Source organism: Cornus florida, unplaced genomic scaffold, assembly GCF_030987335.1.
Source record: "Cornus florida cultivar Cherokee Brave unplaced genomic scaffold, ASM3098733v1 CherokeeBrave_3.0.0_Hap2_Chr11, whole genome shotgun sequence".
In the NCBI taxonomy this organism is placed as follows: domain Eukaryota; kingdom Viridiplantae; phylum Streptophyta; class Magnoliopsida; order Cornales; family Cornaceae; genus Cornus; species Cornus florida.
Genome location: NW_026775581.1, coordinates 50,622,220 through 50,645,574, shown reverse-complemented (window position 1 = coordinate 50,645,574; position 23,355 = coordinate 50,622,220). Strand labels below are relative to the sequence as shown.

At 39.2% G+C, this 23,355-nt stretch overlaps 1 protein-coding gene across 1 annotated transcript; it reads left to right on the top strand.

Moving 5' to 3' along the window:
• The first annotated feature begins 950 nt into the window (after positions 1 to 950).
• LOC132286524 (uncharacterized) lies at positions 951 to 2,862 on the top strand. The gene is made up of 2 exons (XM_059788877.1): positions 951 to 1,616; positions 1,780 to 2,862. The coding sequence occupies exons 1-2, from the start codon at positions 1,384 to 1,386 to the stop codon at positions 2,252 to 2,254; spliced, it is 708 nt and encodes a 235-aa protein (XP_059644860.1). The 5' UTR covers positions 951 to 1,383; the 3' UTR covers positions 2,255 to 2,862.
• The last annotated feature ends 20,493 nt before the right edge of the window (positions 2,863 to 23,355 follow it).

Sequence of the window (23,355 nt, the reverse complement as noted above, 5' to 3'; positions counted from 1 at the left end):
GGTATCATTGAGGATGAATTCATCAATGTGGACAAGTTCTATTTCCCGGTAGACTTCTTGGTTCTAGATACTGAACCGGTCCACAATCCCAAAAGACACATTCCTGTGATCCTTGGTTGGCCTTTTTTAGCCATGGCTAATGCTTCAATTAATTTTCGGACCAGGGTGATGAATATTTCTTTTGGAAATATAGAGGTAAAGCTCAACATCTTCAATACTTCTTAATATCCTTCGGATGAAAATGAATGTTTTTCTCTTGACGCGTTAGATGAATTGGTCGAAGAATCTCTCCCATTCACTCAAAGTCAAGGCCTCTCGAAAATCGAATGACTCATGTTAATTCTGAGGAGGTTATTGTCAAAGGACCTATTGGGGAGGTAAACTCATTACTTGATATTCCTCCACCTTTTCAGTCTTCTCTTTAGTCAAAACCAAATGAATCCCTCTATTGGGAACCCAAATCTCATCTTATTCACTCATTTGAGCAATCACCGAACTTCAAAGTTGAGCCACCGGATATATATAAGAAAGGTAATAACCCCCTCATGGATATTCAAGGGGGTTGAATTTTGAAGGAACCTATACAATATCCCATAAGTAACCTTTATGGATGAAGTTTGAAAATGAAAAATCTAAGATTGTGGGAAGTTCTTGAATTCTTTAGGACTAAACTTGATTATTTCATCCCTTCACTAGGCATTGATCCAAGTTTGCGACCGTATAAAGGAGACAAGTTGTTCAAAGAAAATGTGGAGACCGTCCTCTTTACGAATCCAATATATAAGGATTAATGAGATTCCCGTCTCGTCAAGTTATCGACATTAAATTTAGTCATTCTTAGGGAGCATCCCGCTTCCTAGTCTCTTCTCCCTCGTTCAAAAAAAAACTTTTAAAAATTTTTCCCTAATTATAGACCTCAAAATTAGCGCTTTCACAAAAGTGCTCTGAATCTCATTGCGAAGGTCATACTAGGTGTCTTAGGCAATAAATAGGCTCCAGTGAAAGTTTCAGAATCTTTCGTGTCCATCTCGGGTTTCAAAACAAAAAAAATAAAAAACAGTCTATAACCAAATTTGCGTCTAGACGCCAAGGCAACTAGGCATTAAAAAAATTTTCAAACTAAAAAATTTGAGATTTCACGAAACATGTGCATTTTTCATTCCGACTGTTCTAGAGGGTGTCCTAGTAAAATATCATTGTATCCGAGTGTTCCCGGAATTTTTAAACTCCGTCAAGGCCTCCAAATGGCCGAAATGAAATTGCAGCCAGTAGCCAAATTTGTGTTCGGACGCCCCTTGTCCAGTTGCTTGTCATGGCAAGTCCAAGGTAGCGCCCACCACACGCCTTAGCACTTGGCGTCCGGACGCCGCCCGATGCGTCCTGATGCTAGAGCCTATAATTGGCCCGAGCCCAATTCTTTCTTTATATCCATTCTTCTTTTCATTTTGCTTGCCCATTCTCTCTATCTCAACCTTCGTTCTCTCTCAACTCAATTTTTCTCATCATTTTCCTCCTATTCTTTTTCCCCATCATCTCCGATCATTATTCAATCTTCAATTCAAAAATTCATCCCTCCACTTATCAAGTGTGCAAGAGTCATCTTCTCCATTGTTGTGGTAAGTTCTTCTTCCATTCTCTTTTAAGTCTTCCAAGTAATTCATGTATGAGGAAAATGGGAATTCTATTTATGGATTATTAGGTTATGTTGGGGCTAAGTAGAATTCAATTGCTATATCATCATTGTTGGTTTCTAAGCTTCGTTCCATTCTTTTGTTTTAGGTTGTTTGACATCGCGCACCACGTGTTTCTTAAATTTCCTGAACCAACTCTTCACTCTATAATGGCACCAAGAACTGCTCCAAAGCGTGCTAGATCATCCCAAGAGGTGTTTGTTCCCAATTGGAGTGAATGGCCCATCGAATTCGAGACTAAATTCGCTATTCGGGACGACTTCAAGAGGCATCTCAAGACGGTATGGGAAGTCAAAACTCTCAAAAACTGTGGCCTTTCTTCTCTTTTCAAACCATGCCATCATGTGGTCCATCCTCATTTGGTTCATCTTTTCTACAATAATATCTTATACAATTGTGAGACACCAACCGTTCTTACTACTTCTAACAATGGCACCATATTGACATTCACCTTGTATGATGTTGCCGCCGCTTGTGGCTACCCGACTAACTCACCCTTGGATGCAAATGGTCAACCTCTTTATGGTTTATTGCTAGACATGGTTGTTTATTGGATGATTTAGTGGACATTTTGAAAGAAATCGGCCATAGCAAACTCACGAACTAGAAGAGCAATTCCACTAGCAAGTCTTACTTGCCGTACCGAATTTGGTTGATAGAGACCGTGCTTGCTAGGAATGTATTCCCAATAGGCCATCATGCATAGCGCAGTGGTGTGTTTCTTAATTCTCTTTATTCGGTTTAAACAGGCTCGTGGTTCTCTATCCCTGCTCTCATTTGGTTCCAAATTTTGAAAGTCTATACCGATTTAATCGTGAAGCAAACGGAAAGGTCATTAACATACTTGTTCTTTTCTTTTCCCCTATCTAATCACAAAGCTAATTAAGGACCAAGGGTTTACTATCCCACGCAACGAGCTGCATACAACCTCCAAGGTGGATTATAAACTCAAAAAGTAGGAGTCCTTTATTGATTATGGCGGCCCGGGTCCATCTTCATTTGCACCGATGGAGGATTGAGCATTTTTATGCTCTTTTGCTTTATAATTTATTTGCCAGTACTTTGTTTTGTTGGATATTTTGGCATGACATGTGGGTGCACGTTTTATGTGCACGAATTTTGATCTCTTTCCTGGTTTTGAATAAAAGTATGATGTGTTCTTTTAGATTTATATTGATGTATGTATATCTATGTTTTTGTGCTTGGTACCTAGTGCTATGTTGACAAATTATCAGGTACAAGTTTGGGGGAGGATACTTGGCATCTCCTATGAGATTGGATGCCTAACATACGTGTTTTAACACTTGGTAGTGTTGTTCCTTTTAACCCTTTTTCTTATAATGTGTCATACTAAGGCTTAACAAAATTGAGCTTAATTATAAAAGATTCTATTTTCAGGTTACGGGAAGGAAGTGGTGGACAACGGTCCTCCAAAAGCTTAGGTGGATTAGAGGATTGTTTTTGGTTATCTTTTGTAATTAAGCTCCATTTTGTTAAGCCTTAGTATGACATGTATAATTTTGTAGCTTGTGGCTAAGTAATTATAACCGCATCCATTGTATATCACTTTGATGTAATTTCAAGCATTTTGAAAATGGCCACTGAAGCATGTAACAGACTATGTTGCTACTCTTGAATAAATGGGATGAAAATGAACCACTTTGAATGACTTTATTGACGATTATGATCATAGGGCTTTACATGATATTTGTCATGAGTTGGGACAGGTTTTATAGTAGGTTTTGGCTCACAAACGAGCCTGGGTGAGTGCAAGACCCTTAAAACCATAATCTGCAGATTATATAGCTTTCAGGCCTGTCGACCGACTGGCAAGGCTAGCCAGCTGACCGACAGTGCATTTCGAGCTAAGCCAAAGAGTTGAGTTCTTAAGTCCATATTTTCGGCCAGCCGACTAACCCTGTTGTCTCAGCCGGCCGACAATGTTCTACCTTCTGCTCTTACGACCCTTCTGAGATGTTTATGATATGACGTACTATAAACCTTGGAATGAAATAAATATTATGTATTGACATTGGATAGGACTTTAATGCCTTAGACAACCTCGGGTTCGGGTAAGGACCTAGATGGCAATTCGGATCCCGAGTTCGGGTTGCTACAATCACTTTAATCACGTTGCTAATACTGCTAAAATGTCTAAAAAATCTTTTGTACTCTTACAGAGTCACATCCCATTGCTTCCTATAAAGAGTAATGAAGGAAACTCGTCCCTCTCTTAAACCCATCTCTGAACATACTCCGAACAGACACTTATATTCCATTTCAGAGATGTTCAACATTCAAAACAAAATAACCTAAATTGATAAAACTAAGAAACTAAATTATTGATACACCAGAAAAGACACAAATACATACTTTATATATATATATATATATATATATATATATATATATACATATATATAGAGCGAGTTAGGATATGAGCACGGATTACGAATGAGAATCAGATTCACCGGTGGTTTAACTGGTAACTGCAATTCCGGTGAAGTCCTTTCCTCTCTGATGATAAACGTGACCCAGTACCCAGATTCTTGATTCTAGAGTATTTTAGCTCTGCAATCAACAGCACTACCAAGAATAGATCTTCAAGCTAGCTCTAAACGAGCTCGTGAAGTTGTCGTCATTGCCGGAGACGTTCATTTTAAAGAACAACGACTAACAAGCCAAACAAGCATTGGTTTATTGTCAGAATGTGTTTGAGGACGTTGTGGATAGACTTAACGATTTGATTTCGTTAATGGCAGTGAACGACAACGAGAAATTGCTCTTGCCATCGAGAATTTGCCACATCATGACATGGTTGAGCTCGGGCAATTATAGATCAAGGCACTTGTTTGGATGATCATGATGAAGAGGTTAGAGAGAGAGTTAAGGAAAACAGAACCCCCCAACCCCCACCCCCCCCCCCCCCCCCCCTTTGAGAATTATCCACATCATGACATGGTTGAGCTCGGGCGATTATAGATCAAGACACTTGTTTGGATGATGATAAAGAAGAGGTTAGAGAGAGAGGGAGTAAAGGAAAACAATGTTCTTGCCATTGAAGCTCTTCGATGCCATGGTAGAGATAGAGAGATGTTTTTTTAAAATAATTAGGGGCACTTTCGTCTTCTAAGAAATTTGATTTTTTTTTTTTATTTTAAATATATTAAATAAGTGAGGGCATAAATGACATTTCACACTTTTTTTAAGATGGAAATATGACATGGAGTATAATTGAAAGTTAAAATCAAAATGTTCATCTATGTGAAATTTGACCTAATATAACCTTTTTAAACAAAGCTAATTATACCAGGTAGTTTGGTAAATGTGCGATGACATTGGCCAAAAAGCAACGGTGAGTCAAATTCAGAGGGACAAGTTGCTCACTTTTGAAATTATAGAAATTGACTTACTCATTTTAATACCATGAAGGAGTATTTTGTTTATTGGGAGAGTTTTTTTTACACTTTAGGCTTTTATTAAATTGACTGAGCATGTGAATAGATTTGTCAATTACAATTAATGACATCACGGACTTGTTTCCAAAAAAAACGCCGAACGGTACCTTATTTATGTTGCTTGGTTTCCACTTTGACCCCTTAAGGTTACAGAATACTCTGGCCGAAGTAGTTCGATGAAAATTAAGAGTTTCTCTTAATGATAAAAACTTCCTCGTTTTTGTCGCCTTCAGCTGAAGGATCACAATGTCATTATTCGTGTTAAACCCATGATCTATCTTCGCCGTGACATTGATGAATTTGATGCCCAACTTCAAGACCTTCTTGAGAAAAAACTCATTGAGCGTACTAAAAGTCCACACAGCAGTCCAGCTTTTATGGTCAGAAACCATAGTGAAGTTAAACGTGGAAAAGCCCGAATGGTCATAAACTATAAAAGGCTTAATGAACATCTCGTCTTTGATGGGTACTTTATCCCTCGCAAAGATGTTCTTATTAATCAAACTAGAGGATCAACAATCTTTAGTAAATTTGATTGCAAAGCTGGCTTCTGGCAGATTAAACTACGAAAGAAGTCTAAACCACTTACGGCATTCAGTACGCCTCATGGTCATTACCAATGGACAGTTATGCCTTTTGGTCTTAACACAGCACCTCAGATCGATGTATATAACTATTAATTTAAGAAATCTGGAATAAAAGTTACAAATTTAAGTTGGCAGAGACTTTAGAATTTTTCACCTATTTCCTGAATTAGATTGAATATTAGTTAATGGCACAATTGATGTTAGAGGTAATATAAGATTCAAACCACATCAAACCCAATATTGAAGAAGATAACTTTGTTGATGATTCATGTTTGATGTCAATAGTGGGAAAATTTTAGAATATCTCGAGTATCATACTCTTAGGTCTTTCAGTCGTCGAATGTAATAGGATCGGGACGACTCAAAGAAGTATGTGAGTGGGGTGACTTTTAACCAAAAAAAAAATATTATGGGAGTTGGTGAAGTTTTTCTATAATTTTAAGGATTTTAGGGGGACAAAATTTAAAATTTTGAAGTATATAAATAAATAAATAAACACAAAATAATATGTATAAAATGTAAAAGAAAAAAAATTTTCAGTGGGGTAATTATCCCCACTGAACCTATACTGGATTCGTATCTAAATGGAGCCTACCTAATGAGTGATTCCACGACTTAAAAGACTCGAATAACAAATCCCGTAATATTATAAAACTTCTCATTAGTAAAGATAATGTTTCATATTTGTTGAGGCTGAAATTCGCCGCGACCTAGTACAACACCGTTTCCTGCAAAATAAAGATGGTAAAGTCAAACACCGGTGTGGTGCCGGTCGTTGACCCTTCGACGATCAAGTTAGTAGGAGAGAAATAATTTTTTATCGTAATTTTCCTAGTGGGAGATTTTTTTGTGTGTACCTTATTCCTAAGTCGTCTTCGTATTTATAGTGACTTCCCTTATTCTTGATAAGGGAATTTCATCGTCCTTAGCCTATGGAGCTTATCCCGTGGAAATCTTATCCATGATAAGATTTGAACTTTCCCCATGACAAATCTTATCCTTGATACGATTTGTCATCATTCTTATCTAATAGAAATGGTTATCCTTGATAATGAGATATTATCGCTTGAAAGTTGAAGAAGTCTGATGGCTAGTCAATACTTAATTACCTCTGTCGTTAGGTCAAGAAAGGTTAGGGTTATTTTTCCCTATCAGTTGCCCCCTATTTCCGGATACGTTTTTTACCAAGGAAATACTTTTTATATTTTATTTATTTCCTTTTTACTACAAACCCCTTCCATATTGTAGTAGGACTCCTTTACAAGAACTTCACTGTTACTTGAAAAAGAATTTTCCTATAAATAAATAAATATATTTATTTATTTATTTACCTCCCTTTTCTTTTTTGTCTGAAATCCTTTAAACTGGATCCTAACTGTGAGTTTCTTGTGGATTGTTGTAGATACGTAATTGGGTCAAGTCGTCTCTACCGGGTTATCGGTGTAATTCCACAGTGGTTTCGCTATTTTCGCGATATCCAATATCTCATCATGTCCCTGCAGGAAAATAACTTGAATATTGAATCTCAATCTGAAGACTCAACCTCTGAAAGTGTTGAAGATCTTGATCCTGATTATGCTGACGAATCTGGTGTTGATTACTCCTCAAGACTAAGACTGCTTTTTCCAATCAACCTCCACGTGAAGGAGAATCCTTAATTAAGGATGAGAATTTACAGAATTGTAGATTTAAATATTCTATTCCTTCATCTATTCACCTTCACAAACCCAAACCAGAAGATAGATGTTAATCTATTCGTTTGGGAGAGGTATGCTTTTTCGAGTCGACTTTTGCTGCGGACTTGCGTTTTCTGATTCATCCATTTGTTGAAGAAATTCTTTCTTATCTGAAGATAGCTCCCTCTCAAATTGCCCCTAATTCCTGGAGAATTATTATAGACTGTTTGATTGTTTGGGGAAGGTGTGGCAATGGTCGTCTAACCGTAAATCAATTCTTGAATTTTTATTATCCCAAGAAGAAAAGGATAACTTTTGGTACTTTCAGTGTCAATCAAGGAAGATATTCCTCATTGTTGCAGCTCCTGAAAATAATAAAGGCTGGAAGAGTCGTTTCTTTTTTATTTCTGATGCATACGGGAAATTTCCCAGTGTTTGGAGTAATTCAAACCCTGGAGGTATGATATATAACAATGTGTATATATAAATATATTTTCTTTTTCTTTTTCTTTTTCTTTCTTGTGAACAATACCCGCGAGTACTATTCTCACGGGTACTATTCATGTGAATAGACATGAATAGTACTCACAAATTTTTTTTTTCTTTTTTAAAACCTGTGAACAGTACCCGCGGGTACTATTCACACTCACAAAATAAATTTTTTTTTTTTTTTTTAACCAAGTGAACAGTACCTACGGGTACTATTTATGTGAATAGTACTCACAAAATAATTTTTTTATAACCCTGTGAACAGTATCCGCGAGTACTGTTCATGTGAATTGTACTCATAAATTTTCAATTTTTTTTTTTTAAACCTTGTGAACAGTAACCGCGGGTACTATTCATCTGAATAGTACTCACAAATTTATTTATTTTATTTTTTTTAAAGAGAATTGCGACTTACAATTCTGTTTTCCAAACTTTAAGGCGAAACCAGCTCTCTCAGCCCAAGAAAAAGAATATGTTAGTAACGCCCTTGCACACCCAATGAAGACCTTTAGTGATCTTATGACGGAGGAAGCACTAGAATTGTATGTACAAGCTACTAGCTCAACTGAAACCCTCACCCATTCAGAGAAAGGTAAGAAAAACAAAGGTACCTATACGTAAACTTACTAATTTTAGTTAATATTTTATTAAATATTTTCCTTACTACTCTTTATGTAGGCTAGAAACTCAGTAAAAGGCTCTTAGCCCAAGTCCAGTCAAATAATCTTCCCTCTACTCCTGCTTCCAAGAAATTACGAAGGGTAGGAGAGTAAAATCATGGTAGATCTTCAAACCCTAAAGTGTTACCAGGTCCCACTCCTATATCTCTAGGTTTCAGCGGATTTTGTGGGGTTCCTACGAGTTTCGAGAGTTTTAGTTCGGTATCAACCAACCAAGCATTTTCCCAAGGGGAGTCGATTCTCGATAATGCTAATGTTGCATATGATAGGCTACATAAAATGACGACGCTGCCAGATTATAGAACCTGCCAGCATCTGAGCTTTCAAAGAAATTTCTTCATCTAATTAGCCAGGTGAGATTTTACCCTTATCATGTGCATCTCTTTCTTTTTCAACTATTTGCCACTATTTATTTATTTATTTATGTATTGATTTATAGGGCACTACATACTCTGTTGTTATTGCAAAAGAATATGAGAAGCTTTCCTTAGAGATTGCTTCCCTCAAGGCTAGATACGAAGATGTTACTTCTATGCTTAAAATAAAGAAGATGACTTGGCTAATGCAAAATTAAACTTTCAAGATGAGAAAGTGAGACTTACCAAAGAATACTTTGATAAGCTGGAACTTGAGAAGTTTGCTGCCGTGGAGAGCTTTAAAAATTCTAACGAGTTCAAGGTGTTTATAGGCAAGGCATGCTATGATGGTTTTGACCAGTTCAAAGCTCTTGTTAGCAAAGATCGTCCAGACATAGATTTTTCTATGTATGATATTCTGGCTGAGAATGAAGAGGAAGATTGAATTCCATAGTAACAGTCATATATATACATACATATATATATATATATATATATATATTAGGTTTGCTTTTTTTGTTAGCATGTCAATCCTTTAGAACTATTCAGAATATCTCTCAACTCAGAGAATAGTTGCTCTTCTTTTGACATCTCTCAACTTAGAGAATAGTTGCTCTTCTTTTAACATTTTGTCTGTCATGATATTGCTTCATACTCGTTATTTCCGTATACAGAATTTCTTTTACTTTTTCAGGCTTCACTCAGCTTGTCCTTCTTCTGAAGGAATGTCTTTTTACGAGTTTCACCCAACTCGTCCCTTTAGTAAGGGAATATTTCTTTTAATAAAGAAATGGACTTAATGCTTTACTAGTCCTTTCGTGACTTATTAAATTCAGTAATAACGTAATCAGCAGTAGAAACACGTGAAATAAATACGAATAATTATTTTATTAAAGACTTATCGAAAACAATATTCGATAGTTGAGCATCAGCATCCATTAAACACTGGTCTGCTTTATTGAAGCTAAAAACATACTATCACTTTTAAAAGTGAGATAATAAGACATAGCCTGTACCTACTGGTAATATTTCCTCAAATGTTCTGCATTCCATGGGCGGGGAAGTTGGCTCCCACCAAGTGTCTCTAACCAATATGCCCCTGGTCTGTTGCACTGGGTTACTCGATAGGTGCCCTCCCAGTTGGGAGCTAACTTTCCTTCCCCCTTCACCATAGTAGCCGGGGTAACCTCGCGAAGCACCAGGTCCTCTGGCTCGAACCTCCTTAGCTTGACCCGGGCGTTGTAATACTTGGATACCATCCGTTAATTAGCTGCAACCTTGACTTGGGTTTGCTCTCTTTTTTCTTCTATCTGATCTAAGTTTAACCATAGTTCCATCTCGTTCTGTTGAGGTTCAAAATACTTGGTTCTGAAGGTAGCAACCTTTATTTCTACCGGGATCACAGCTTCACGTCCAAAAGCTAACCTAAAAAGGGTCTCCCCAGTGGGGGTTCTTACGGTAGTGCGATAGGCCCATAAAACTCCAGGTAGTTGTTCAGGCCACAAGCCCTTGGCCTTTTCTAGGCATGTCTTGATCATCTTTAGTATTGTCCTATTCGTGACCTCAACTTGCCCATTGGCTTGGGGATGGGCAGGAGAAGATAAATGAACTTTGACCCCAAGTTCATTACAAAAATCAAGGAACTGCTTACTTTCAAACTACTTCGCATTATCGGTCATAGTAAAATAACAAGCTTTTGTTAAGAAACCACCGGTCCTGTCCCACTGGATCTACACCGATCCCTGAAACATATGTTGCCTCATCCCGTCGACGTGGACGTGGACGTGATCGTGGTGGTAGAAATGACTATAACAATGAATACGGCCGTGGTAAAAATAACTACCACAATAATGAATATGGTCATGGTAAAAATCACTCTTATTATCGTGAAGGATATCAATCCTCAAAAGAGATTCACACCATATCCCCAAATGAGAGATTATAATGAAACGAAACAAATAAAAGAAAAGAATATGGTTCAACCTTCCATAGCATATGATAATACTTGTTATCGGTGTGGAATGACAGGGCATTAACAAAACATTTGTCATACACCTAGACATCTGGCTGAACTTTATAAAGCCTCCATCAAAGAAAAGGGGAAACAGAAAGAAATGAATTTTATTGATCACAATGAGTCAATTGACATCACAAATCTTGATGTATCATATTTTTTTAGGACCATGATGGAAAGATAGACCACTTGATTGGTAATGGAAATTTCCACACTAATTAATCCTATTTTTATTTCATGTTCTTTCTACAATGTTATCTTTAACAAGTTTTTATTTTCTTTATATTAAAGTTTTTTTTTTATTTTTTAGTATTCAAGTTTGTATTAACGTTTCTTTTGTTATAACTATTTTTTTTCTAATAAACAAATTTGCATGAATAGGAATGAATCTGACTGGTTCCAAAATAAATTGTGAAAATATATGTCTTCCTAATAGTGAAACGACATATACAATCCTTCGAAATAAAAAATATTTTTCTCACATAACTTGCCTCTCTTGGATGCTAGAAAGCGAATCCCTCCTTATGCAAAATTTCTCAAGGATTTGTGCACTCAAAAGCGCACTTCCAAAAATCATTTGCCAAAGAAAGTAAGATTGACTGAAAATGTGAGTGCATTCATTCAACACAGTGCTCCTCCAAAGTATAAGGATCCGGGCGCCTTAACTATCTTGTGTGTCATTGGCGACAACAAGATAGAAAGGGCCCTCCTTGACTTAGGAGCTAGTGTAAATTTGATTCCATATTCAGTTTACTTACAGCTTGGGTTAAGTGATCTAAAGCCAACCTCCGTGGTCTTGCAGCTTGCTGACAGATCGGTCAAGCACCCACGGGGTATTCTCGAAGATGTCATAATCAAAGTGGACAAATTCTACTTCCCGGTAGACTTTATGGTTCTTGACACGGAACTGGTCCATGATCCAAAGAAACATATTCCCGTGATCCTCGGTAGGCTATACTTAGCTATGGCTAACGCCTCAATTAATTGCCGAACCGGGGTTATGGACATCACCTTTAGAAATATGTAAGTCAAACTCCACATTTTCCATGCCACCAATATCCTTCCGAAGAGGATGATTGTTTCCTTATTGATGTGGTCGATGAAGTGGTTGAAGAATCTTTCCCTTCATTCTAAGCAAAGATCCTTTGGAAACTTGCATGTCTCATTTTGACCTCTCAAACTTTGATATTGACCAAGCCATCCAAGAAGTAAATTCGTTGCTCGACATAGGTGCTATCATGGATTTTTCTCCTTGGAAGATGCCAAAAGAACTACTTCCTCAACTCTCTACTACTCCTCCGGTCCCATCCTTGAAATCTCCACCACAACTTAAGTTAAAGCCGCTCCTGGCCCACCTCAAGTATGTGTTTCTTGGTGTCAATCAAACTCTTTTGGTCATCATTGCATTAGACCTTTTAAAAGACCAAGAAAATAGCCTTTTAGCGGTGCTTCAAGAGCACAAAGAAGCTATTGGCTGGGCAGTGGCTGATTTGGAAAGGAATCGATCCTTCTATTTATATGCACCGCATTCATTTGGAGGACGATGCTAAACCTTCTAGAAAGGTGCAACGCCAGTTGAATCCCGAAATGAAAGAAGTGGTCATGAAAGAAGTGATCAAATTGCTAGATGCGGGAATCATCTACCCCATCTCTAATAGCAAGTGGGTAAGCCCCACTTAAGTGGACCCCAAGAAATCTGGCCTCACCGTTATTGAAAACTCAATGGGTGAGCTCGTGCCACAACGAACCACCACCTGGTGGCGTGTGTGCATTGACTACTGGAAACTCAATTCTACCACTAGGAAGGATCATTTTCCATTTCCATTCATTGATCAAATCCTAGAAAGGCTAGCCAGCTAAAGCTATTATTATTTTCTTGACGATTATTCCGGCTATAACCAAGTGGCAATCGCCCCCCAAGATCAAGAAAAAACAACCTTCACATGTCCCTTTGGAACTTTTGCCTATAAACGCATGCCCTTTGGGCTATGCAATGCACCGGCAACATTTCAAAGGTGCATGATGTCCTTATTCTCCGATATGGTTGAAAAATTCTTGGAAGTTTTTATGGACGATTTTTCCGTCTTTGGCTCCTCCTTCAATTCATGTCTCCACAATCTATCTCTTGTACTTCAAAGATGCAAGGAGACAAATTTAATTCTAGGCTGGGAGAAGAGTCACTTTATGGTCCAAGAGGGCATTGTTCTAGGATATATTATTTCAAAAAGAGGAATTGAGGTTGACAAAGCCAAAGTAGAGTTAATTTCTAATCTTCATCCTTCAAATTCCGTCTGTCAAATCCGCTCCTTCCCTGGTCATGCCGGATTTTATCGTCACTTCATCCAGGATTTTAGTAAAATTTCTTGTCCCTTGTGTAATCTTCTTGCCAAGGATGCTCCGTTTGATTTTGATGAAGCTTGTATGGAAGCTTTCATGACACTTCGCACTCTTCTCTCATTCTCCCCAATCATGAAACCGCCTAATTGGTCTATTCCATTTGAGATCATGTGTGATGCATCCGATTATGCATTAGGCGCGGTTTTAGGCCAGCGTGTGGACAAACTTCCACATGTCATCTATTATGCAAGCAAAACTCTCTCTGATGCCCAACTCAATTACACCACCACTGAAAAAGAATTGCTAGCTGTGGTGTATGCCTTGGATAAATTCCGCTCTTATCTTCTTGGATCTAAGGTCATTGTCTTTTCAGATCATGCTGCCCTTAGGCACTTACTCGCAAAAAAGGAGACCAAGCCTCGCCTAATTCGATGGATACTCTTACTCTAAGAGTTTGATATTGAAATCCGAGATAAAAAAGGGACCAACAATGTTCTCGCCGACCATCTATCTTGCCTACTCATTAAGAAATCCTTTGAATTTGCTGCAGTCCAAGACTCATTTCCGAATGAGCAACTATTTCAGATTTCCCATTCAAGTCTCCCTTGGTTTGCGGATATTGTCAACTATCTTGCGGTAGGCAAAATTCTATCCAATTGGTCTAAACAAGAGAAAGACCGGTTCTTCTCCCAAGTCAAAAATTTCTTTTGGGAAGATTCGAAGTTGTTCAAATATTGCCCGGATCAAATCATCCGGCAATACGTTCCTGAAACCAAAACTACAAGTGTCCTAAATTTGTGCCACATTCTTGCTTGTGGCGGACACTTCAGTGCCAAAAAGACCGCTGATAAAGTCCTTCAAAGCAGATTTTATTGGCCATCCTTGTTTCGGGATGCTTACAACTTCTGCAAGTCTTGTGAGCGTTGCCAAAAGCTTGGCTCCATATCTAGAAGAGACATGATGCCCATCACCCCCATCTTAATCATAGAAATTTTTGATGTGTGGTGGATTGACTTCATAGGACCATTTCTATCTTCTTATGGCTATGAGTATATCCTTGTAGCGGTGGATTATGTTTCTAAATAGGTTGAGGCCAAGGCTACCAGAACCAATGATCATAAGGTCGTGATCAAGTTCATTCAATCCAACATTTTTAGTCATTTTGGTACACCCCGAGCAATCATCAGTGACGGTAGATCTCATTTCAGAAATTGTTATCTTAAATCCGTCCTCTCTAAGTACTCTGTCATTCACAAGGTTGCCACACCTTATCACCCTCAAACGAGTGGTCAAGTGGAAGTATCTAATCGGGAAATTAAGCATATCTTGGAAAAAATGGTTCGATTGGACCACAAAGATTGGTCATTAAGACTAAACGATGCGTTTTAGGCCTATCGGACAGCTTACAAGACGCCCATTGGCATGTCGCTATATTGGCTTGTCTTTGGCAAAGCATGTCATCTCCCAGTTGAACTCGAGCATCGTGTTTATTAGGTCATAAAAAGGATCAACTTTGATCTCCAACAAGCCAGCTCTACTTGTAAATTGCAGCTTAATGAGCTAGAGGAAATTCGAAATGATGCGTATGAAAACGCCAAAATCTATAAGGCAAAGACTAAAGATTTTCATTACAAGTACAATGTCCACAAGTCTTTTGCCCCTGGACAAAAAGTTTGGCTTTTCAACTTTCGCCTGAAGCTCTTTCTCGGTAAACTCCGTTCACGGTGGGATGGGCTATATATCATCACTTCCATTTTTCCTTATGGTACAGTCGAACTCCAAGATCCTACCGATGGATCTCTCTCTAAGGTTAATGGCCAACGGCTTAAGCTTTATGTTGACGGCATAGTCCCTATCTGTAAAGTGGAGAAAGTCCTATTAACGGACCTAATTTATGAGGACTGATGCGCGATATTGGGTCGTCTAGTTATCGACGTAAAATTTAGCATCCATGGGAAGCAATTCTTCCATCTTCCGAGCTTCCCCCTTCCACATGTCAATTGCCATGAATTTTCTGGAAATTTGCGAAGTTTAACCAAAATGTGCACTCTTTCAGAATTGTCTCATCTAGTATTCCGGCAGTCACATTCGGTCTTCTTCATCATTTTCAGGTCTCCATGCCACTATGGGAAATATTCAAGGTCATTTAGGCATGTCTCCTATTTTATCTGAAGTTTTAATGACTCTCTCTTGGGCCATTAAGTGCCAAAGTCCATCCCGGGGATCATACACAGTGATTAAGATCCTCCACGATTAACAATTCATGTTTGAAGTCACTGGAGATCATTTAGCCCTTGCAAGCTGCACTTTGTTACACAAGGTAGCCTTTGGAGAAGCTCCGCGGGCGCCTGCCAACATCCCGCAGGCGCTCGCCGTTTTAGGCTGTATGAATATGAGCTTCTACGGGCGCCCGCCGTTCCTCATGGGCCCCCGTCACCGACTCGCGGGTGGCCGCCGCATCATCATGGGCGCCCGCCAAAACCCACAGTACACCTAAGTCGCCTCGCGGGAGTTGGGTGATAAATGGGCTTTCAAGCCTATTTTATTGCTTTTAACTTCTCTTTCTCTCTTTCTCTCCTCGCTCCAAACCTCTTCAACCCTAAAAACCTTCCTCTCTCCAACCTTATCTTCCTATCTCAATCTCAATTTTTTCCATCTCCATCATCCTTCCCTTTTCCATCTCAATCTTTCTTCCAATCCTTCTCTCATCACACACAAGAGGATTTTGCCCCTCCAACTTGGATAAGTTTCTTCTCCTTTCTTTTTCTTTTAATTTTCAATCCAAGGAGGTTGGGCATCTATTGTTGGAGGATTGGTAATTGTTGGGTATTGAATGCATGTCATTTGCAGGTTGAAATTTTGGGAATTTTTCATATCTAACATCATTTTGTCCCTCTTCCCCATTCTTGTGCACGCCAGGTGTTCGTAGAAATTCCTGAGCCAAATTTCCTCATTCCAATGGCTCCCAAAGTTGTGTCCAAGCATGCTCGCTCTTCCAAGGGCCCTTCTAATGTGCCTCCAACTCCAAATTGGGCGGAATGGCCAATTGTCCCCGAAGCAAAATTCAACATTGCCAACGATTTTGAGCAAAATCAAGAAACCGCATGGTCAGTTGGCGAATTGCGAGCACGTGGCCTCGCATCACTTTTCAAACCACGCGCTTATGCCTACTACCCGCGCGTGGTCCATCTATTCTATGCAAACCTGTTCTATTCATGTGCGGAACCGGACATCATCAAAACCACCATTGATGGCGATGCTTATGAATTTGGCCTGGATGACCTTGCTATGGCTATGGATTGTCCATTGGTTTCTCTGGTGGATGAGGCCGGCCTCCCTCTTTATGTTGAACCACCGGCTCAACTTCCTTTGGCGGACATTGTGGGTGAAATTTATCACGGTTAATTTATCGGCAATCAGGCCACAAGCACCAATAAATCCTTCTTACCATGTCGGCTGTGGTTTTTTGATTAAGTCCTGGCCAAGAACGTCCTTCCCGTGCTAATCCACTCCGAACGTAAGGGGGATTTTCTGAAAGCCCTCTACGCCGCTGAAATGGAGTATTGGTTTTGCATCCCACAGCTTGTCTGGGACCAAATTCTCAAGATTTATAATGAGTTGATCTTGTTGAGGTCCAGCAGTGCCACCACCTAGGCATTTCCATTTCCATACCTCATCACCAGGTTGCTTAAAGATGCCGAGTTTAGAGCACCTCGTGGTGAGGCGAAAGAGAAGACAGTGGCTGACTTCAACCTCGGGGTCTAGAAGTCCAACACAGTTCAGCTTAAGACATCCCGACAGGCCCGAATTGGAGATGACTTGGATTAGCCAGCTCCAGCTCCTCTTATGGCTCCGGCCCCTGATGCCCCCGTTGCTCTAGCTGCCCCTATTACTCCGCTGTTGGATGTCATGACCCTTGCTGATTATCTTGCCCTCAATGCTCGTCATAATGCATTTGACATGCGTTTTGGCAACATAGAGGGCGCCATTCAGAAAACTCAGGAGAGCTAGGAGGTTTTGCAGGCTATGCTCCAGACTTTACTTGACCGTGCACCCGGCGCACCTGGCGGTTCCTCCACCACTCTGATGATGGAGTGATTCTATGCTTCTAGTCTTATTTCCCTTTTCAGTAGTACTTTTTAGACTTCCTTTGGGCCGCATTTGGCACTTGCTTTCTATCTTCTTTTTGAACTTACAACTACATCACTTTTACTACTTTGCATGGATTACAGTTTTTAGTTGAATAAATTGAAGTTATTTTCATTCATTTTGGATTCATATGATTCTTACTATGTATAGATGCTTTTAACAGGTTTTGGCAACCAAGTTTAGGGGTATGCTCATGGAATTCACGAAGTGGCCTATTTTTGCACCACCACTCAATTCCTCTTCAACTTGGTACGATTGTTCTTGTTGCACTCTTCCTTTTTCATTATTTATCCTTTGTTTTCTCACATTGAGGACAATGTGACATTTAAGTTTGGGGGTGCATTGCAATTATTGCATTTTTGAGATAACATTTTTGCTTGCATGTCCATATCTTGATGCATGTAAGTTAGTAAAGTCATTTTGTTGGAAGCAATGATAATGTAATCATGGAACTCATTGGAGATAGAAGCATATGTTTAAGACTTTGTGTATAGAGGCAAATGATATTTATGAAAATAAAGAAAAATTTATAATGACTATGTTGATTCTTATCAATTTGTATAACTGCTTTAATTAGATTTTCGTTGGATTTCAAACTCTTCTATGCTTCACATTGCACAGATGCACACCGGGAACCTAATTGTGAGGTATGCACCCCAATTGACCTTGATCATGACTCAGCTGATTTGAGGAGATGACCCTAATGAATGGATATATCTTTGGCATGTTTTTCTTAATAAAAAAAAGAAAAAAAAAAAAAGAAAAACAAAGAGAGAGAAAAACAAAGAGAGAGAAAAGAAAAGAAAAACAAAGAGAAAAGTAAGCAATGATAAGGACCAGTTTGAGTTTGTATCCTTTCCAACTCGAGTTATTAAGCCCTAGGAGTGTCTCTACACTTAACACCCTAAAGCCATCCGGTTTGGGAGTTGTTGGCCTAACACTTGCTACAAGGGTTGGTTAGAAAGCTTAAGGGACTTAGACATTGCACGGTCATTCACAAAATTTATAAATAAATAAATATGGTTTGTTGGAGTTCGTAGCCTTTCCAACTCGAGTTATTAAGCCCTAGGAGTGTCTCTACACTAAACACCCTAAAGCCATCTGGTTTGGGAGTTATTGGCCTAACACTTGCTACAAGGGTTGATTAGAAAGCTTAAGGGGCTTCGGCATTGCACAACCATAGTATGTATCATTTTGATCTATTGAATAAATTTTCAACAAGCAACAAAAGTTGTATTGTGAATAAAGTCATGCCTTAAAAACCCCATTTAGAAGGAAATTCAATGATTTAAAGGCTTGTGTTTCTGAGATTGGAAAAAGAGGGTAAAAGCCACATATTGGGAATCCGGTTCACTTTCACTAAAGTTAGAGTTCAAATCTCTTTTAGAAATGACAATTGAAGTGTTTATATAGGCTATGATGATTGATGTGTAAAAGTTGAAATATGTTTTACCATTTTTGTTTATCAAGGCTTCATATATGTAAGGTAGTCTGCTGAATGAGTCTGTCTCCAATTTTCTGTTATTCTAAGTTACATTTGAGCTTTGTAGGTAATTTCTCGCTTTACTATTGTTGCATGTTGTCAACATTTCATACGTTGTCATTTTTGTTAGGTTCTATATTTTGGTTTTGCTATGGGACTAGCAAAATGTAAGTTTGGGGGTGTAATAAGCGCCGAATATTGCATATTCAAGCTCCCTAATTTGCATTAGTTAAGTCCATTAGTTGATAATAATGTATAGTTTAGCTTTATTTATTTGTTCTCGTTTATTTTCAGGTCGGTTCCCCCGAATGTAGCTGAAGGAACTGTTTTTACAATCTTTTGAAGATCAAAGTAAGTCGTTGCTGGGGACTGTTACTTAAGCCAAGTTCCTTGAGCCATCATGTGTATAAATGTTGTGGCATTGTATTCAAAATGATGACCACATCACTTAACCATCCAAGGAGGCTAAAGAGAAGGCTGAGCTTTTGGAAGTCAGGCCTCTATGGGCCCCCGCTGCCCCACCGCGGTCACCCGCCAAATCCTACAGTAGCAGGCCTTCCTCAGCGGGGCCCCACAGCTTTCGCGGGCCCCCGCCGCACGCTCCCGTTGGCCCTCGCCATCCTATCGTGGGCGCCCACCAAACATGGTAGTAAGTTAACTTTGGATGCACGCCGATCTGCACAGAGCAGCTTACCTACTCCTGCTTTTGTGCTAATCCTTGTTCCCTCTGCATTTTGTGTGGTCCAAATGACCTCTAGGGTGGTTGGAGCTCGTGATGGAGTGGATGGAAGTAGGTTTTTACCAAGATAAGAGGGGGAAGGCTTGTATTGATCCATATCTCACATTTGGCTAAGTTCTAGAGAGAGAAAAAATGAGTTTGGAGGGTTTTGGGTGTTCTTGAGCTTAAGGTGCGAAAATGGAGAGGGATCCTTTATCAATCTCTTCATTCCTTGTTCTTATGGGTAACTAAATCCTTCTCTAGGGAGGTGATGAAGCCCTCCCTTGTAAGCATGTTCTAGTTTTGATTCTATTTTGGGGGTAATGATGTATAGTTTTGGTTTTTCCATGATCTAGAGCACCTTACTTCTTGTAATGGATTTTAATGAATATAAATGATTATTTTGAGTTGATTATCTTGTCTTAGATGGTTTCTTCTCTTAATCATAGTGCGTGCACTTTTATAGTGACAATGGAAATGAGATCATGGAATGGTTTTATTGGCATGAAGATGGAGAACCTTGATAGTCCATGGCTTAGGTTCCCCCTTTGATGGTCCTAGCTTTATGTGCATTCATTATTAAATTAATGGCTTGATAATCTTTGACTTAGTGAGCATGTTTAAGGCTACACCTTAGTTTAGGTAGTTTAATCATGTGGACCTTTGATAGGTTATTCTTGCCCTTTTGATTTAATGAACTTCTTGAAGATATTATAGTAACCAAGTGTTGCTACATATTATGACCATCATATATGTTGTTTTTCCCCAAATTAGTTTTAATCTAGTATGTGAATAGGGTTGGAAGTGGATTCATCTCCCTAGTCCTCTCTCTTTATTTTTCTATCTCTTACTTCCTAACACAATATTGTTTTATGCATTGTTTAATTCTTAATTTTCGTGACAAACCAACAAACCTCTTTACACCCCTTTCATCATTCTAAAAGTGGTTCTAAGTATCTTAGTTGCCATAACCTTGCAGTCCCAGTGGTTCGACTTACCCGACCAATAGCCCTATTTTACAATGATTTGTGCTATTGCAAAGGTTGATGTATAATTGTTATACCGATCAGTGACCCAAAAAATTCACATCCCACTGCTAAAATTCACATTTCTCGAACTTGGCATATAACTGGTGTTCACGAAGCGTTTGCAACACTGTGCGAAAATGTCTGGCATGATCGTCCTCTAACTTAGAATAAATCAAAATATCATTAATGAAGACAATGACAAACTGATCTAAGTAAGCCCTGAAGACTCTATTTATTAAATTTATGAAGACTACTGGTGTGTTAGTCAATCTGAAAGGCATGACACGAAACTCATAAGAACTATATCTAGTGAGAAACGCTATCCTCGGAACATCCTACTCCCTAACTCGAAGTTGATGATATCCGGAACGCAGATCAATCTTAGAAAAGTATGTAGCTCCCTGCAACTGATCAAAAAGATCATCAATTCTTGGCAAAGGGTATTTGTTCCGAATAGTCACCTTGTTCAACTCCCTGTAATCTATACATAAGCGAAGTGAACCATCATTTTTTTTCACAAACAAAACTGGTGCTCCCCGGGGCAAAGTGCTCCTACGAATAAAACCTTAACTGAGTAATTGCTGAATGTGATCCCTCAGCTTTCGCATCTCCACTGGTGCCATCTTGTATGGTGCTCTAGCAATAGGTGTAGTACTTGGAGCTAAGTCAATTACAAAGTCTATCTCTCGACTAGATGGCAACCCTGAAATCTCTTGAAAAACATCCAAAAATTCGTGTACAATTGGTATATTATCCAATGACACAGTAATCTCCTCCTCCGTTTCCTCCTCCACATAGAACAAATAAGTGCTAGTAACCTCGTTAGAACGTGGCATAGCGACGACGTACATATCCTGATCAGGTATGGTGAAAACAATAGACCTATTATAACAATTATCTTGGGCATGGTAATGAGATAACCAATCCATCCCAAGTATCACATCATAAGTGTGCATGTCCAGGACTAATAGATTGGCCAGAAATTTGAGTCTACCAATATCTAGTGTCACAGGCCCATCACTCTCATCTAAATGGCAGTATCGCCTAAAGGTGTAGAAATACCATGAGGTCTATCACATACTCGCGTCGTCATCCCAAATAATGCAACAAAAGATTTAGACACGAATGAATGAGTAGCACCCGTATAAAAAAAAAAAACACGACCATTTGTACTATGTATAGGAAACATACCTCAACAGCCTAAGGTGCCTGAACATCCTGTGGCATGGGGTTAAACACCCTACCATAGTGCAAATGTTGTGGTGCCTGTCCTTGAGGCTATGGCAGTACTGGTAAAGCTGGATATGTTTGTCCCAAAATCAGTGGAATATGTGGAGCGGGTAAAGGTGCTGGCGCCCTCTGTCCCTACTGTACATGTTATCCCTGTCCCTATCCTGCTTTAGGACATTGCCTGAAAGTATGACCAAACTCTCTATAAGTATAGCAACTATCTTGGAAAGTGCCAAATGGCCTCCTCTGTCGGTTAACCTGTGGCTGACCCTGCCCTACCTGTGGCCCACTATCAAGCTACCTTTGAACATGTGCCCCATTCCTGTGAGCATCAGAACCATCCTTGTGCTTCTTCTAAGACTGCTATCCCTAGAATTTGCCCTTGTTATTGTGTCGGTGTCCATTGCCATTCTCTTTCTCAGTTGACTGTTTAGCAGAGTCTCTGTCACCCCGCTTCTCACCCCTACCTTGTTAGAAGTCCACGGTCAACTGATACTGCTGTAAAGCAGCGTCTACCACCTGAGTATAAGTAGTGTAGGCTGGATTAACTGTAATAGATAGCTTAATAGACCACATAAGTCCCTTAACAAAACTATTACATTTCTTCTCTTTTGTATCCACCTCCTCTGGTGCAAAAAGAGATAAGCATGTGAACTGCTATTCATACTCTGCCACTGTCATGTTCCCCTGATCTAAATTAAGGAACTCTATCTTCATAGCTGACTTGAATGCATATGAAAAGTACTTCTCATCAAAGCGAGCACTGAACTGATCATAGGTCAATGAAGTCTTCTCCTCTACGGTAATAACTGACTCCCACCACTAGAGTGCATCTTTGACAAGCTTGAAGGTAGCAAGCACCTGCTTCTGAACTTCTGTGCACTAAACCATTCGAAGATGTCGCTCGATATCCTTCTTCCACTGGTGAGCTGTTTTTGCATCGGTGGAGCCTATAAACTCAGGTGGGCTTTTTTTTGTGAAAGAATTCCTAGCCTTTTTCCCAAGGATCAGTTTGAACCACTAGTGCTGGTATAGATGCCTACTGAACCTGTAATTGATTCCTAAGTGTAGCTATCACACCTACTTCTATAGCCCGAGCAATGAGGTCATTGAGATGAGAAAGGTACTCTGGATCTCTTCCCTGACTTGAGTGTGCTGAACTGCCTCCTGTTCTATGCGCACCTGACCACCATTATCCTGAAACCTAGTCAATTACTGCCCTTCCTCCACTTACTGACGCTGTAAGAGATCTTGTTGCCTACGTGCCACTTCCCTTCGCTTCCTTTTGTTCCGTCTAGTTTTAACATTAACCATTCTGTTAACCTAGAAAGACAGACATCAACACGATTTTAAACGAACCGTAAAAAAATACTACGAATCTTAAAATTAAGCTTTAAATAAGATAATAAACTACACAGAAGTCTTATTACAAAACAACCCAAGAGACACTTGAACCTGG

What these genes read in the sequence shown, in the direction of transcription:
- LOC132286524 (XM_059788877.1), top strand. Translation starts at nt 1,384, where the DNA reads ATGCTAGAGCCTATAATTGGCCCGAGCCCAATTCTTTCTTTATATCCA. An exon ending in TCATCTTCTCCATTGTTGTG is followed by an intron (nt 1,617 to 1,779) that starts GTAAGTTCTTCT and finishes CTTTTGTTTTAG; the next exon opens with GTTGTTTGACATCGCGCACC.